Here is a 15227-nt window from a genome sequence, read left to right as displayed (position 1 = left end):
TCTTAAGCAGGCAGCCACCATCTAAGAGATGAGGCACAAGCCCAGCTAAGGTCGGGCAAGGATGCCACACAGAGAACAAAGGCCTCAGGAGGAAACAGCCGGTCACATCTGTGGAAAATGAAATCTCTGTAGAGAGAGGAAGAAGAAAAGATCACAGGAGCAAGTGGAAAACAGCATGCAAGTCTTTATGGGCAGAGGTTCTAAAAGGCTGGCAAGGACAGAGGGTAGGTCAACACAGATTGCTAGCCTGGCCCCGACAGGTTCTGATTCAGCAGATATGGGAAGGGAATCAAGACTCCTTCATGTCTAACAAGTCCTGGATGGTGCACAACTGGTCTGAAACCTACCAAGAACCATTATGAAAGGCCAAAACAAGGAACTTGGATTGATTGTGAGACCCCTGGAGGCAAATAATTAAAATAATAATAATAATAATAATAATAATAATAATAATAATAGCAACAATAGATCCGTGGTTGCCAAGGGCCTCAGGAAGAAGATAGAGAATTGCCTCTTTCTCCTCTTAGAAGACATGAGAACAAAATGAAGTTACTACACTTTTGAAACATTCTTTTAAAGTTATGTCAAACATTTCCTTAGCCTAAGTATTCACCCAAGTTATAAAGGTTAAATATTACTTCAAATCTCTCAACTTAAAACCTAGCCACAATGATGAGTTTTAATGTGACAACCTATGATTCTATTTCAAACACTAAAGAGAATGAAATGCAGACTTGTTTCCAGGACTATCACCTCCTCTCCTCCTCCTCTGCTTGAAGAAGAGAAGGGAGAGGAGCGACAGCGGGCTGAACCAGCTATGTGGGGTAAGTGAAGGCTGAAGGCATGTCCATGCTGCACACTGCTACCTACCTACTGTCAGCTTTGCTTTACAAATGTGCTCTCCTAGATGATCCACATAGTCTCAAACTACAATTTAATTCCCAGAAATAAAGCAGAAACAAATAAAGCAGTTACTGTTTAGTTCAGATCAAGTGACTTTTAAATCACCATGATTAAAAAAAATGAAACAAATTTCAGAGTTAGACGTGGTAACATTCACACTTGGGAAGCTGAGGCAGGAGAATTTTAACTTCCAATTATATTATTGTTGAAAATTTAAAAATAATTTCCAGCTTGAAATCATGCCTAATACGATTATTGCTTGGTTCTGCCTCTTCCAGTGACCATAGAGGGAAACATGCAGCAAAGGATAAAATGCAACCCCAGGACACTGCACACTAGTTTGTGCCAAAGACATATCTACACAGAACTTCCAGAAACACAAGGGTGCAGATAACACTCAGTTTAAAAGAACAGGCCACAGACTTAGTCTACAGCTTCATTGTGATGGAACATGCATTCACTGTAATTAATGTCATGTCACTGGCATAAGAACGCTTCGTTTTCAAAGAGAGTTATTTCAGACGGAAGTAGGAGCAACCTCTCCAAGAGGACACACAGTGGAACACTGGCTAGGGCACTGTAAGGAATTGACTTTGAGACCGAGGTTTAAGTTTATTCCCTTGACTTAGAGGTTATTTATTTATTGGAGGTAGCACACACGTGTCACTGTATGTGTGGAGGTCAAAAGACAACCTGCAGATATTGGTTTTCTCTTCCCACCATACGGCTCCTTGGGATCAAATGCGGCTCGGCTGTCAGGGTGACAACAAGGACCTTTACTCACTGGGCCACTGTAACAGCCCATTCATTTGGTGTTAAAGCCACGTGATGTCACAGGGGAAGGAAACTGGAACCTTGGTGTAAGATGTTTGTTGTACCAGGAAGTAAAGGCTGACCAGTGTACCTTCAGAGTTGCCATTTGTGAAAACTCACACTTACCCTAGACTTAGCTATAGGAAGTCAGGTGTACAAGGAGAAAGGCCTGCCCTTCCAAGAAAAATGAGCAATCTATAAAAAGAACAAAAATCCTTTTCCAATTTCCCAACGAATAAGCAATTTCCCAAAAACTGGTAGGTAATTAAGCTAGTGCTGAGATTTAGAGGAAAGCTGAAGGGTTTCTTATTCCTCTGTGAAGAAAAATGTAAAATATCCCTCCAGTTTGCTATTTTGCTATGTTCACCCCAAGAAAGCCCCAGACTGCTTTCTGGAGAAGAATGCCGCAAAACTCCTTTTAAGCCAGCCCTGCAAAAATACCTTTCCAAACACTGACTCAAAAAGGGTGTGTGTGTGTGTGTGTGTGTGTGTGTGTGTGTGTGTGTGTGTGTGTGTATGTGTGTGTATTAGATTTTTTAATAAAAAAATAACATTAAGGACTATGGTGTTGCACAAGAGCAGAGCAAAGGTCTACCATGTGCCTGGGCCTGGGCTACACACACACACACACACACACACACACACAGCACCATCAACCAAAGTTTCCTTCCATCTCTCAAACTCTCATGGGGACTTTCAGCCTGAACACAGCTAGCTATACAACACTTGAGGAGTTTCTAATGCAGATCAGATCATTCCAGTCAGTCTCTTGCTCCTGTGGTTACTCTGCTGGCAGGGAGTATATCAGAGCACGTAGCTGGCTTTCTCAGGCAGGCATGCTCTGTCCCAGCCCCTGCATGAAGTCACTGTGGGATTACTCCAATCTCTGAGCGGGCAGCATATGGGGTCTCAGTGGATATGGAATCTCTTTCAGGAGCCCCAGGCATACTTCATCTCTGAGTGCCTTCCCAGCCTTCCTGCTGCTCACAACAGTCTAGCATGCTTGCTGAGCTCTTTCTTCCCCTCTGGAGTCTGTCCTGGGCTATCAGGCTATGTTGAAAGTCCTCATCAATTGCCATGAGTCCGACCTACCAATCTTCTATTAAGATTCGATCATATTAAAACTCTTCTGTGCTCACTGAATATACTGCTTTTTATGCTGGCATACTTTTAACCTAAATCTATCAGTGTCTATCAGCTAATCTGAGTTATTTAAAGCAAAATCACAAAATCATAGCCAATGGATATTTTTTTACATCATCAACTATTTCTTGGACCACTTACAAGAAGTTAGAACCTGGCTATTAACACATGAAGCATCAATTTGAACAAAACTCTGTGAGAAAGTTAAAACATGTTGTCATTCATTCAATACCATGTAGAGTAAATGATCATTTTCTAAAATAATCAAACATGGGGAGTTACACAATAAATTGTGATTATTTTAATTAAAGCAAAAAAGCATTATACATGAAAAATAGTGTTTTATAAGCAAGGAGCCTCTGGTCTTTGCTTTCTGGTAACACAACCATTCCTCTATATGGGCAACTTAACAGCTGTTTCTATACTCAACTTTCGGCATGGTGTCTTATCAAAGTCAGTCACTCCAAATAAGCTCCTGGTTCTGTCTTCCTCTTCACCCCAACTCCTTGCTAACTTCATGGATTGAGAGCTTATCGCGCACACACAGTTCAAGTAAGAGGAATACAGGAATGAAAAACTGCCTCCTTCGGGGCAGAATGGAAAGATTAATACTACACCGATGAACTGTGGAAGGTGAAGGAGAAAGTGTTAGACAAGCGAGATGTTTCAGCGATTAAGAGCACCAGCTGCTCTTCCACAACACCCTCATTTCATTCCCATCACCCACATGGCAGCTCAAAACTGTCTGTAACTCCAGTCCCCACTTCTTCGGCCTTCTATGGGCACTGCATTACACGGTGCACAGACATACATCTAGGCAAAACACCCACACACATAAATATAATAAATAAAATGTTTATTTTTAAAGGGATAAAGAATGTAGGCTTTATTGCTGGGGAAATCAGGTTTGCATATTTTGGTAATTTCAGATAATTCTAATTCAATTATAGAAAATGAAGGTTTGCTCCTTACCCAAAAGGCTTAGAACTACAAGTGTTTCAGAATTTGCTTTGTTTCTGTATTTTGGGGTATTTGCAAATACCCATGAAAGTCTTACTAAAGAGACTCAGGTATAAACATAAAATTCATGTGTTTTATATACACCTGTACATACAGCATAAAGGTTGCCTTTTTAATTGCAATGTTTCACATGCGGTCAGGGGTGAAATTTACTACTCATGACATTCTGTCCACACTCAAAGATTTCAGATTTTGGAGGTTTTTGGATCAGGGTGCTATGTGCTTAAAGCTCAACTGAGTGTGGTAGCTCACACCTATAATCTCAGCAACCAAGGCCCGGAGGCAGAAGAATCACGCCAAGTCTGGCTTACACAGTAATACCCTGCATGAAGAAGGAACAAAAATACCTAAAACTTACATCAAATGATCAGCTCCACCGTAGTAGCTTCAAGTCACCAAGTAAGACATCTAAACTCCACACTTTCTTCACTTCTCTCCTAGAACAGCTCATCTGCAGCCCCTGCCCATCCCCTCATGTTGAAGCCAGCCCTACAATTTTACACTAACTCAGACCGTAAAACCTCCTCTAGCTGCTCCTACACAAACACCCCAGCGCAGCAGAGGGAAATGCTCTCTTTGCCAGTCAACCACTCAGCCTTCCCCGACTACATCCCACTCCCCGAGTTCACTCAGCCCTTACACACAGTAACTGCAATCTGTGTCTGCCTGAGTGAACTAACGACACCAAGTCAGAGAGTCAACACTCCATGGAGGATCGGGGCACTTACAGGAGACGGGAATACAATGGTCAGTGTGTGTGCCTCAAGAAACAGTTATCCATAAACACAGCATTACTTCAAAGGGAGCATTTCCAAAGCTAGATAATGTTTCAAATGAAGGATAGAATACCACCTAAATTTGGAGACAAATTTAAAAACTTTCTTTTCAACTCTATCGAAAACTGAATTCAGTCCAAGTTTAAATACATCATCCAAAGCAATGTCTCCTGAAGTCACTCTGCTTTCCAGTAGCTGTCATAATCACAAATAAATTAAAAGGAGCAAAATACACATCTAATGAATTCTTCCTGCCTACAACTATCCTGTAAGATCAACGTTGCTATGCTCTCTCCCACAGGGGGCATTGCTACTGTGTTACTGCGTGACTTGTCTTACATGAAGGTGCTATTACATGTTTCATTTTACCCTTCACACGGAAAGATGGCCGAGTCCAATGGAGCAGAGCTGGCTATGAACAGGAAGATGCAAAAGGATTCACGTGCTGTGAGCAAGAGAAAAACTGAACACCCCTGCAGCCCTGTGGCACCCTAATGAGATTCCTTAGGAACATGAAATAGCAGTAAGGGTGACCAGACACTCCCTTCTAAATGATGACTTGGGGATTTTGAATTTTTTGGTCAGTTCCTGTAGGCAGCTAAAACTTCTGAAATGGGATGAACCCTTGACACAAAGGCTTAATTTCATTGGGCTAGATAACAAAGACACTTGAAATCAAGTATTTATTATGCTGTATTAGAGGCCTGTCCTGAAGGATCCTGGAGAGGGGAAAACAGTGTTTCTCAGAAAGGCCACAAGGAACACACAGTTTTGTATACACTGGAGCAAAAATAATGGCCACGGTGAGCATTGCATAAACCCAAGGAAAAGGAGACTGAAGATAAAGGGTCTAACCGCCACTGACGAAATAGTTGAAAGAAAATGAAAGGAAGGAAGGAGCGTGAATTTCAGGCTCTAGAGAGCAACAACCAAAATACCAAAGTACCGAGCTACCTTTAATAATAGCGTTGGGGGCCAGCAAGACAGCTCAGCAGCTAAAGGTGCATGCTGTGTACGCCTGACAGCCAAGCTGGATCTCCAGAACCCACTGGAGGAGAGAACCTTCCCCTTGAAAGTTGTCCCCTGATATCAACAAGTGCACCATGGCATGCACGATCCCACACACACACCAAACAGAGCCCACACACACACCAAACAGATCCCACACACACACCAAACAGAAAACGAAAACAACCCTGTTGTTCAAACTAGTGTCTCTACTTCATAAAATGAATGCATTTATCAAACATTACCTGCATCTTACAGACTAGCTGTCATCATCTACAGCTTGTGTGATGAGAAAACATGAGGAGACAGTTTTTAAAGTCAACTTGACTTGGCTTCCTTAGGTCTCTGTCTACTTTGTTCCCATTAGGAACATGAAAACAGCACTGATTTCAAAGCAAAAGGAAGTCAATTAGGCAGGATTCAGAGCTGCCAGAGCAACATGGCTGTGGTCAAACACTTCCTAAGGCACTGACAAGGCTGGAAGGGCATGTTAACGTGAACACTTTGTCAATTAAGAAAGTTAGCTGGGCCCGGTGGCACATGCTATAAATAACCCCACTGGGTATTTAGGAAACTGAGAAAAGAGGACTGTCAATTTAAGGCCTACCAAGGCCACAAAAAGAGTTCAAATTAGACTGGGCAACTTATGGAGATCCTATCTCAAAAGTAAGAAGCAAGCTGTGGGGCTGGCGAGATGGCTCAGTGGTTAAGAGCACTGACTGCTATTCAGAGGGCCTGGGTTCAATTCCCAGCACTCACAATGTCTGTAACTCCAGTTCCAGGGGATCTGACACTATCTTCTGGACTCCACAGGCGCTAGGCATGCATATGATAAACAGACATACATTCAGACAAAATACATTTTTAAAATAAATAACCATGGGGTTTCTATGTTTTAAAGTGAAGAAGTGAATGACAGGTAAATAGCTCCATCCCCACCTTGTTCTGATTCTCAACCCTAGGAAGTCTACCATTTCTCCTCTCACCCCACACACCCCTCAATGTCACCTGAGGCAAGCTAGAAGAGCAAGTGGCAAACTATATACACTCAATCTACAACTAGTTCCTACCATCGGCTGGGCCCTTCATGTGGCAAATTGAGCCTTTTGTTCATTTTTCCCAGTGTTCTTGCAGCCTTGACATCCCATCTTTCCCCATGGCATCCCTAGAAGCCCTTCTCCACACAGCCAAGGAACAAGCTTTCCTGTCGTTAGATCATGCCAGCTCTCACTATCCTGCACTCCTCGAGTGGCTACTACAACCCTTCCACAGGAAATCCACATGCCGCCAGCTCTCTACCTCACTTCCTGCCACTCTCCCCCTGCCCTCAAAGCTCTGGCCTAGCTGGTTTCCAACACTTGATGATGGACGTCTGCCCCCACACACTTGAAATGCTCCATGTGGAAATCTTCATTGTTAGCTCATCTCTTCCTGCCATGTAGGTCCAGTAGAAATGTCACTTCCCTGGCTACCCGATATAAAGCAGCCACCCGGTCACATTAACCTAACTTAAATCCCATCTAATGCCATTGCTTCCTTTTACATGTGTCTCAACCTCCCCAAACTCCATGAAAGGTAGTCTCCCTGAAAGATGTCCTATTCTGTTCTGTCCACGACACTCAGAAAGGAGCCTGAAATACTGAGGACATTCACTTAACATATATTGAACATGTGCTGTCCCCAAACAGCCATCATAAGAAAAAAATGAAGAGACACGATCCAATCATGATTCCATCCAAATCAGTCCTCAGTGAACTCACCACACAGACAGGCCTGAGAACACAATAGGTGCTCCGACCTACCTCCATCTCCACACTTCTTCAGGTCCTTTTGACCTAACCCTAACCCTAACCCTAACCCTAACCCTAACCCTAACCCTAACCCTAACCCTAACCCTAACCCTAACCCTAACCCTAACCCACCAGTTGGAGATGGCTGTAGAAGGAGCCCAGCCATTTCAGTTTCCTGACTTCAACATCTCCCAGGGCCTCCATCCCAGTCTCTGACCCTTTTGTTTTGTTTTCCTTCACACTCTGTTGAAAACTACCACTGCAGGAGACTGATTAAACATCCCTCATAAAAAGAGAATTAGTAAGCCCCTTCTCTCTTCCTATGAATGAGAAAGGTCTAAGCTTTCTATAGTAGTAGAGGGGGATTTTTTTTTTTAAAGGCCACTGAGATCCTTCCTCTACTTAGGGGCTGGTAACCACCTCCCTTTCAATGGGAACTTGGTAAGAGATCTACCAATCTTCTCATTTAGTGTGCATTTAAATAGAAAAATCTCCATTTTCTTTTTCTACTTCAAAAATTAGTTACATTCTAGAGAAAATTTTTAAAATGTATTTTTATTTATGTGTATATGTGTATGTGAGAAAGAGTACATACATATGGAGACCAGAAATGGGCATCGGATCCCCAGGGGCAGGAGCTGTCATGAGCCACCTGACTTGGGTGTTGGGAAGCCATCCAGTCCTCTGGAAGAGCAGCAAGTGCCCTTAACCACTGGGCCCTCTCTCTAGCCTCTGAAGAGCCATTTTTGAAGTTATCATTAGCCGTTAGCCAAAATAACATGGCAACTGTTTGCTCTGTAAGTACTAGCCCAAGCGCTTGCAAGCTTGAACAGAGCATGTATTTGCAAACAGCTAGTTCAAACCTCACTTCAATGGAACGGCCAGAAGCAAATTACTGAAACCACTTTGAGCTTCAAATTCTGTTGAAGGAACATGGAAAGATCAACATCACTGTGTAACAAGGAGACTAGCTAGAAAGACCTCTCTAGTCACTGGGCTGTGTTAGACAAAGGGGCTCTAGATAGGAGCTTGTCACCCTACCTCCCACCTCACCCCACCTCCAACTCCAGGTTCTCAAGCAGATTGTCCCACAGTGGAAGATCAGTAAAGTGCCCTAACCATCTTTTTTATTATCACTAGTAGCTTAAATCGGTACTTTATAATTGTTCATTGTGGTTTTCTATAATAGTACTTTTCTATGGGGCTTTTAGTTGATGTGTTTGAAACTGCCCTAATTTCTAAGGGGCTGGAGCAATGGCTCAGGAGTTAAGAACATATACTGCTCAATTCCCAGCACCCAGGTTATGAACCACTGTGCCTCCAGCTCCAGGGGATCTACAGGCACCTGCACTCATATGTACATACCCTCATGCAGAAACATACAAACACATATTTTTTAAATTAAATCTTTTTAAAATTTTTCTGAGAAAGCAATTAATATGTCTTTCAGAAGTTCGGTAGGTCAACTGGGCATTTTCAATGGCAATTTGGTGCTAGTATATTGTAAGTAAATTAGCTTTTAAATTATTTTACATAGAAAAAAAGTAAAACCACCCAAAAGCATACTTGCTAAGTTTCTTACCCACAATCTAAAACTTGAACTCAGCACCTCTCTGGCAGAACATTCCTTGGTGTTTAGTGCCACTGCTTCCTGCTTCCTGCCTCCTTCTCTACGGAGTGCCTGTGACCAACACCTCTACATTCAGTACAGATGGAGGATCTGAAAAGTCTTACTTACCACTCCAACTAAGAAGACATTTCAAATGTGGTCATTTTATCTACATTTTCTCAATTCTAACTGATAAGAGAAAAATGTTCTGTTTAGTACCTAGCACACTATCAAAGCCCAGTATTTAATTAGTGTTCGGCCTGATGAGGTGGCATGAACCAAAAAGAACACTCTGGATTCCTAAGCTCTTACAGCCCATACTTTTAGCTCTTTGAGACATTTGTTAGTGGAGAAACCTAGGGAGAGGTTCCTAACACATGACGACATACTGGACCAGCATGCACTGCTACAAAGTTCTCCTGCTTGAGCTGAAGAAAACCTAGTCAAGGTGCTAACTTCACAAGGGCTCCATGCGCCTTTTAAAAGAAGGCCACCTGTGGTAGATCACCAAGAGATAAAGAGCACCAAAGTCCTCACTGTTCCTAGGGTCCGCTGGGAAGCGGGGACCGCCAGCTCTTCCTAGAAGACTAAGAATGATCCTCCAAGGTCCCTTCCAGATAAGCTAATTCTCTTTAATTCTGAAAATATGGGGCAGTGCATACTTGCTGACATTTCTTTATACTGTCTTAAATCTGACTTCTCTGAAAATCAAAAAAGAAAAAAAAATTCAAATGTGAAATCACACATACTATAATTGAAGTCACAAGGCCACAAAACTGAAACACGTGAAATGCGGGATCTTTTGTACATTTTTAAAAACAGACGATTCAACATCCTTTGAGAGTTACAACTCTAGACACAGGAAGTCATCTTTAAGAACTGAGCCTAAACTTCATTCTGGAATAAAACCCAACATGCACTACCTTCTTACAGTCCTGGTCAGCTGGAGGGAGTCTTTCAGAGCACAGAACTGACCCAGGCTCGATGCCCAAATCTGTAACATTTTTAATGTTTGTTTTCATGTTATGTGCACTGGTGTTTTGCCTGCATGTGTGTCCGTGTGAGGGCATCGGATCCCAGGAACTGGAGTTACAGACAATCGTGAGCTGCCATGTGGGTGCTGGGAATTAAACTCAGGTCCTCTGGAAGGGCAGCCAATGCTCTTAACCACTGAGCCAGCTCTCCAGCCCCCACATCTGTAGCTTAAAAGATTTTTTTTTTTTTTAAGTTTAAAAAAAATTTTTCAGCCGGGCGGTGGTGGCGCACGCCTTTAATCCCAGCACTTGGGAGGCAGAGCCAGGCGGATCTCTGTGAGTTCGAGGCCAGCCTGGGCTACCAAGTGAGTTCCAGGAAAGGCACAAAGCTACACAGAGATACCCTGTCTCGAAAAACCAAAAAAAAAAAAATTTCAGTTTGGAAAATATTGCAAATAAAATTGGACTTTTGAAAATACAGTACTTGGGTTGGGGATTTAGCTCAGTGGTAGAGTGCTGCCTAGCAAGCACAAGGCCCTGGGTTCGGTCCTCAGCTCCGAAAGAAAGAAAGAAAGAAAGAAAGAAAGAAAGAAAGAAAGAAGGGGAGGGAGGGAGGGAGGGAGGGAGGGAGGGAGGGAGGGAGGGAGGGAGGGAGGGAGGGAGGGAGGGAGAGAAAGAAAGAAAGAAAGAAAGAAAGAAAGAAAGAAAGAAAGAAAGAAAGAAAGAAGGAGATGCAGTACTTCAGCAGAAGTTCAGCTTTTGGGCTGTAGACTTCACAAATCGCACAGAGCAGAACTGCAGACTAGAGAAAGTGCTGACCAGGTGTCAAACCGCTAAAGGAATCACCGTGATAACCAATTAGCACTCTTGATGCCAGAGCTCAAAGAATCAGGTTTTGTTCTCCAGCGCTACAAAACAACTAACTCCAAGTAATTACGCCCCTGCAGCACTGACAGGAAAAATTGCCACAAATTTAAAACTAAGCCGTGGTCAGATCAACTGAGCTTTTTAAAATAAGCTAGTGTGTCTGGAAAGATTATCTGTAGTATGATGACATTTGGTTTGATTGCAAATACAAAACAGTCACCACCAGGCACAGACAGCTATTTAAACATAATTAAAATGAAATCATTTTTCAAGTTCAGTTCTTCACTCACAATAGCCACACTGTGTACGAGGTACCGCCAGATAACACAGGACAGCACACCCCACTGTCTACACAAGTATGTCCAAATGCTCCATACAGGCAAATCCCAGTCCTCTGGCCTTCTATGGGACACTGGCGATCACAGGGTGGAGTTCTTCACAGGAAGATTTTGCTTTTTAATTTACCACTTCAATAGCAGATATGAAATTTTTATGAAACTGTTCTCTGAAAAGAGCAGTAAACACTTTCAGAGCTCAATAAGCTCTTTCATAAAAATGTATTTTTGTTGGAATATAATACTTCACAAAATGGAAGTAATAAATGAAAGAAATTTAGTATAATTTTCAAGTGGGTGAGAATTTGTTTTGGATAATTGCCTCTGTTTGAAAATCAGTCACAATGAATGGCAAACTGAAGAGCCACCCTGTCCAGGCACAAACGGCCCTTCTCAAATGACGGTGAGGTGTCCACTACGAAGTCAGTCTCTCCTCACTGAGTGGTGCACAGCTCAGAACAAGAGATGCTAACCACGGCAGGTAGCTGAAAGCGAGAGCGATCAGCATTCCCACTTGCACAGCTACCCTCTCATTAGCGCTGTGATTCTGACTTATTTTTAGTTAGCCTGCTAAAACGCAGCTTCACTTCTGGCTTTGGAACCAATTATCACTTCATGTCCCACATAAAGGAAAACTACTTGAGTCTGTGCTATTGGGTGAGAAAATACATGAATACCATTTTGTGTGTATTTAATATAATGCAACAGAACTCCAGAATGCCTTCCAAAGCCAACCAAGGAGTACACTCAGTGCACAAAACTGCTCTTGAAAATGGTTAGAAAGGTAAAAGTTTAAATTATGTATATTTTACCACATTTAAAAAAAAAGCACATCAAGGCAACTGGTCTAGCTCTGAGTGCCCATCTTTCCATTAGCATGATGCTTTTCCTGATAAACTTTTAGTTTTCCAAAGTAGTAACAAAATACAACAAAACCTGACTTGTATTAGAATAAAACTCCAAGTCTTTTAAAAGGTAAAGATGAAAACCACATTTAAGAAAATGGTTTTAGGACGGGAATGGTGGCCCATGCCTGTTATCCCAGCATTCCAGATGCTGGTGCAGGAGAAATGCCGTGAGCTAAAGGGCAGCCTGGGTGTAGGTACTTCACCAGCCAGGTACTGCACAGCAAGGTCTATCTCAAAGAACCAAAATATACTTTCAGGGGCTTTATAGCTCAGTGACAGAGTGCTTGTCTAGCATGTATACAAGGCCCTGGGTTTCATCCTTCCTACCACACACACAAAAGTTTTCTTTTCAGATACCCTGATAATACAAGTATAAAGGCACATACAACCTGAGGCTTGCATGCTGGAGAGATATTTAGCAGTTAAGAGAACTTGTTATTCTTACAGAAGTCTTGGGTTCCATACCCACCATCTACATAGCAGCTCACAACCATTTGCAACTCCAGTTCCAGGGGACCTGATGACCTCTTCTGACCTCTGTAGGCACCAGGCACACGCGTGATACACAGACATACATGCAAGGAAAACACTCATATACATACAATAAATCTTTTGTAAAAAGAACACAAGGCTGCTAAATGAAAATCTATCATATTTTTATGTATCACAGAATAAAAATCTTATGTGTAATCATGGTTGCCAATTCAGGAGTTTGCCAGCACCTATCCCAAGCCAGGCACTGTATTAATCCCTCCCTTCATAAACAGTAACTCTAATCTTCCAAACTACCCCCAAGAACTGGTATTCTATCATCCCTAAGTTACAGATGCTGAAGCAGAGAAACAGTTTTGTTTTTGTTTTTAACATCTGGGATTACTAATGCTACGCAAAATTCCAGAGGGCATCATGTACACTACACCTGTTCTATTAAGATTACATTCTGACATCAGAAAAGCAGTCAGAACCACACTACTTAAGTGACTTTAGTCCCAAGATTCGTAACTTCTTATAAGAATTCTGATGATCTGCTATGTAGTTGGGAGAAAAACATCCCTACATAAAGCAAAAAGAAAAACAAAACAAAACAAAGGATACCTTGATATTAAACTGATCTTTCAGGAAGAAGTCACACTACAACAAAAACACCTATTCTTTTCCTTTTACTGTTCAGAAAAAAAAAAAAAAAACTGGTAAACAACCTACGAAAGTTTTTTCACAACAAAGAAATAAAAAACACAAGGAATAAAAAAGTTAACAAAGAGCCAGCATGGTGACTCAGGCCTTTGATCCCAGCACTCTGGAGGCAGAGGCATCTATGAGTTTGAGGCCAACCTGGTATACAAAGTGAGTTCCACGACAGCCAGAGCTGTTACATAGAGAAACCCTGGGAAGGGGGGGTGCTGGAGGGGGTGGGGAGTTAACAAAACCTATCATTATCAAGATATGTATTTTACTATGAGGTATTCACATCACAAACCTAACTCCATAAATGAGTACTAAATCAGAAGATACAAAACGCTAACAATTCCAAATCCTTGACTCTTACCAATAAAAACCATGCCAAGCCATCTAAACCCCCAAAATAAAATTATTATGGATATGTACAAGATAGAAAAATGTACACTCTTCCACAACACAAGGGGACAAGAAGACAATATAGTATATTCTGCATGTGTAATTACAAAAACAAAACAAAATAGAAACACACCACACACACACACACACACACACACACACACACACAGATTTCATCACTCTATTCCACGGATTTTACAAAAGCAAAAAAAGGGGTTGTTTTAGTTTTTTTTGTTTTGTTTGTTTTCTTAAACAAGTAAAGCTATACGAACATGGGTTGGGGGTGGTTAGGGATGGGTATTAAAATACATAAACTTTGCAAAGAATATATAAAAATTATTATTATTTAAAAAAAGAATTCAAGTTGGTTGCAAGAATGATTCCGCCTGAGAAAGGAGCAAATATAGAACCCACGAGGAAATCCACTACAAGAGCCACCAGAACCAGCCAAATCTTGCTCTCGCTAAAGAAAAATGGCTTTTCGGAAACATCTCCATCTAACCTGCAGATCACCTGTGGTCTGTCTGGTGACCAAGTCAGATGCCTAAAGAACTCACTCCACTTCCTCCGAGGTCTTGCAGAGCAAGCTGTGGGAGCGAGGCACAGAAGTTTTCCTGCGAACTAAAACTTTTAAGGTTACGTTTACTAAAACCTGTTTCCACAAAGAGATAGTGTGACTTGGCTGCTCTCGCCAACATCAGATCGAAATTCAAAGGGGGGGAAAGAGAACCAGCAGAAATAAAGAAAAAGAAAGGCAAGCCTTTTCAAGCGTTATGCTTCACTCCAAGTAAAACGCTTAAACAATTAAAAGAAAGAACAAGCTTCCCGGTTCTCTGGCTCTTGACCTTCAAAACAACCCCTAAAAGGTCTCAATCCGAGAGGCAAAGTTTGGAGCGGCGGCCCAGAGCTGTCGCCCTGACCGGCGAGGCAGCACCGCGACCCTCGCGGGGACCGGGCGGAACGGATCCTCGGAGTCCCGAACCCCCGAGCTCGACTGGCTCGGCTGACCCGGCCCCCGCGCCCCGCACACTTCCGGGCCCCACGCCCCGGCCCCAGCACGCCCACACGCTTACCGGCATCATTTTGGACCCGAACCGCATGGAAGCGGGGGTCTGGCCGCGGCCTGGCCGAGCAGAAGTGGCCCGGGGGTCGCGGGCCCGGGGAAGCCGAGCGAGGACGAGGCCGCGCACCCGGCGGCCGACCTGTTGCAAGGCAGCGGCGCGCGAATCCCTTCAGCCGACCGGGACGCCACCGAGCCCCGGGCCCACTCCTCGCGCCGGTCCCCGGGACGCGACGCGGCTTTGTCTCGGCGTTCGCGACTCCCTCCTCCTCCTCCTCCTCCTCTCCGAAACCAACTAATCCCGGCCGGGCCCCCTCGGAGGCGCTCTGGCCCCGCCCCCTCCCGCCAGGCCCCGCCCGCGGCGCGCCCGGAGGCTCGAGGGAGGGGAGGGGGAGCGCCGGGCCGGGGCGACGAGGGCGCATGTGCAGACTCTGGGGGCGGGGCCC

General features: G+C 43.4%; 1 protein-coding gene across 2 annotated transcripts in view; it reads right to left on the bottom strand.

Moving 5' to 3' along the window:
• Tp53bp2 (tumor protein p53 binding protein 2) overlaps positions 1-15076 on the bottom strand; it is a 57259-nt gene extending 42183 nt beyond the window's left edge. Inside the window, exon 1 of one of the 2 annotated variants that reach the window (XM_052737862.1) lies at positions 14795-15076. In XM_052737862.1, the coding sequence (XP_052593822.1) occupies positions 14795-14821 (27 nt within the window). In that variant the 5' untranslated portion in view covers positions 14822-15076. The remainder of the gene's footprint in view (positions 1-14794) is intronic. The other variant, XM_052737861.1, reaches the window with a different exon arrangement.
• Between the last annotated feature and the right edge of the window lie 151 nt (positions 15077-15227).

The sequence above is a fragment of the Peromyscus californicus genome, unplaced genomic scaffold (assembly GCF_007827085.1).
Source record: "Peromyscus californicus insignis strain IS unplaced genomic scaffold, ASM782708v3 Scaffold_14__1_contigs__length_90479793_seg_2, whole genome shotgun sequence".
Lineage (NCBI taxonomy): Eukaryota > Metazoa > Chordata > Mammalia > Rodentia > Cricetidae > Peromyscus > Peromyscus californicus.
The sequence above is the reverse complement of the archived record's forward strand: the minus strand, read 5'-3'. Positions and strand labels throughout refer to the sequence as shown.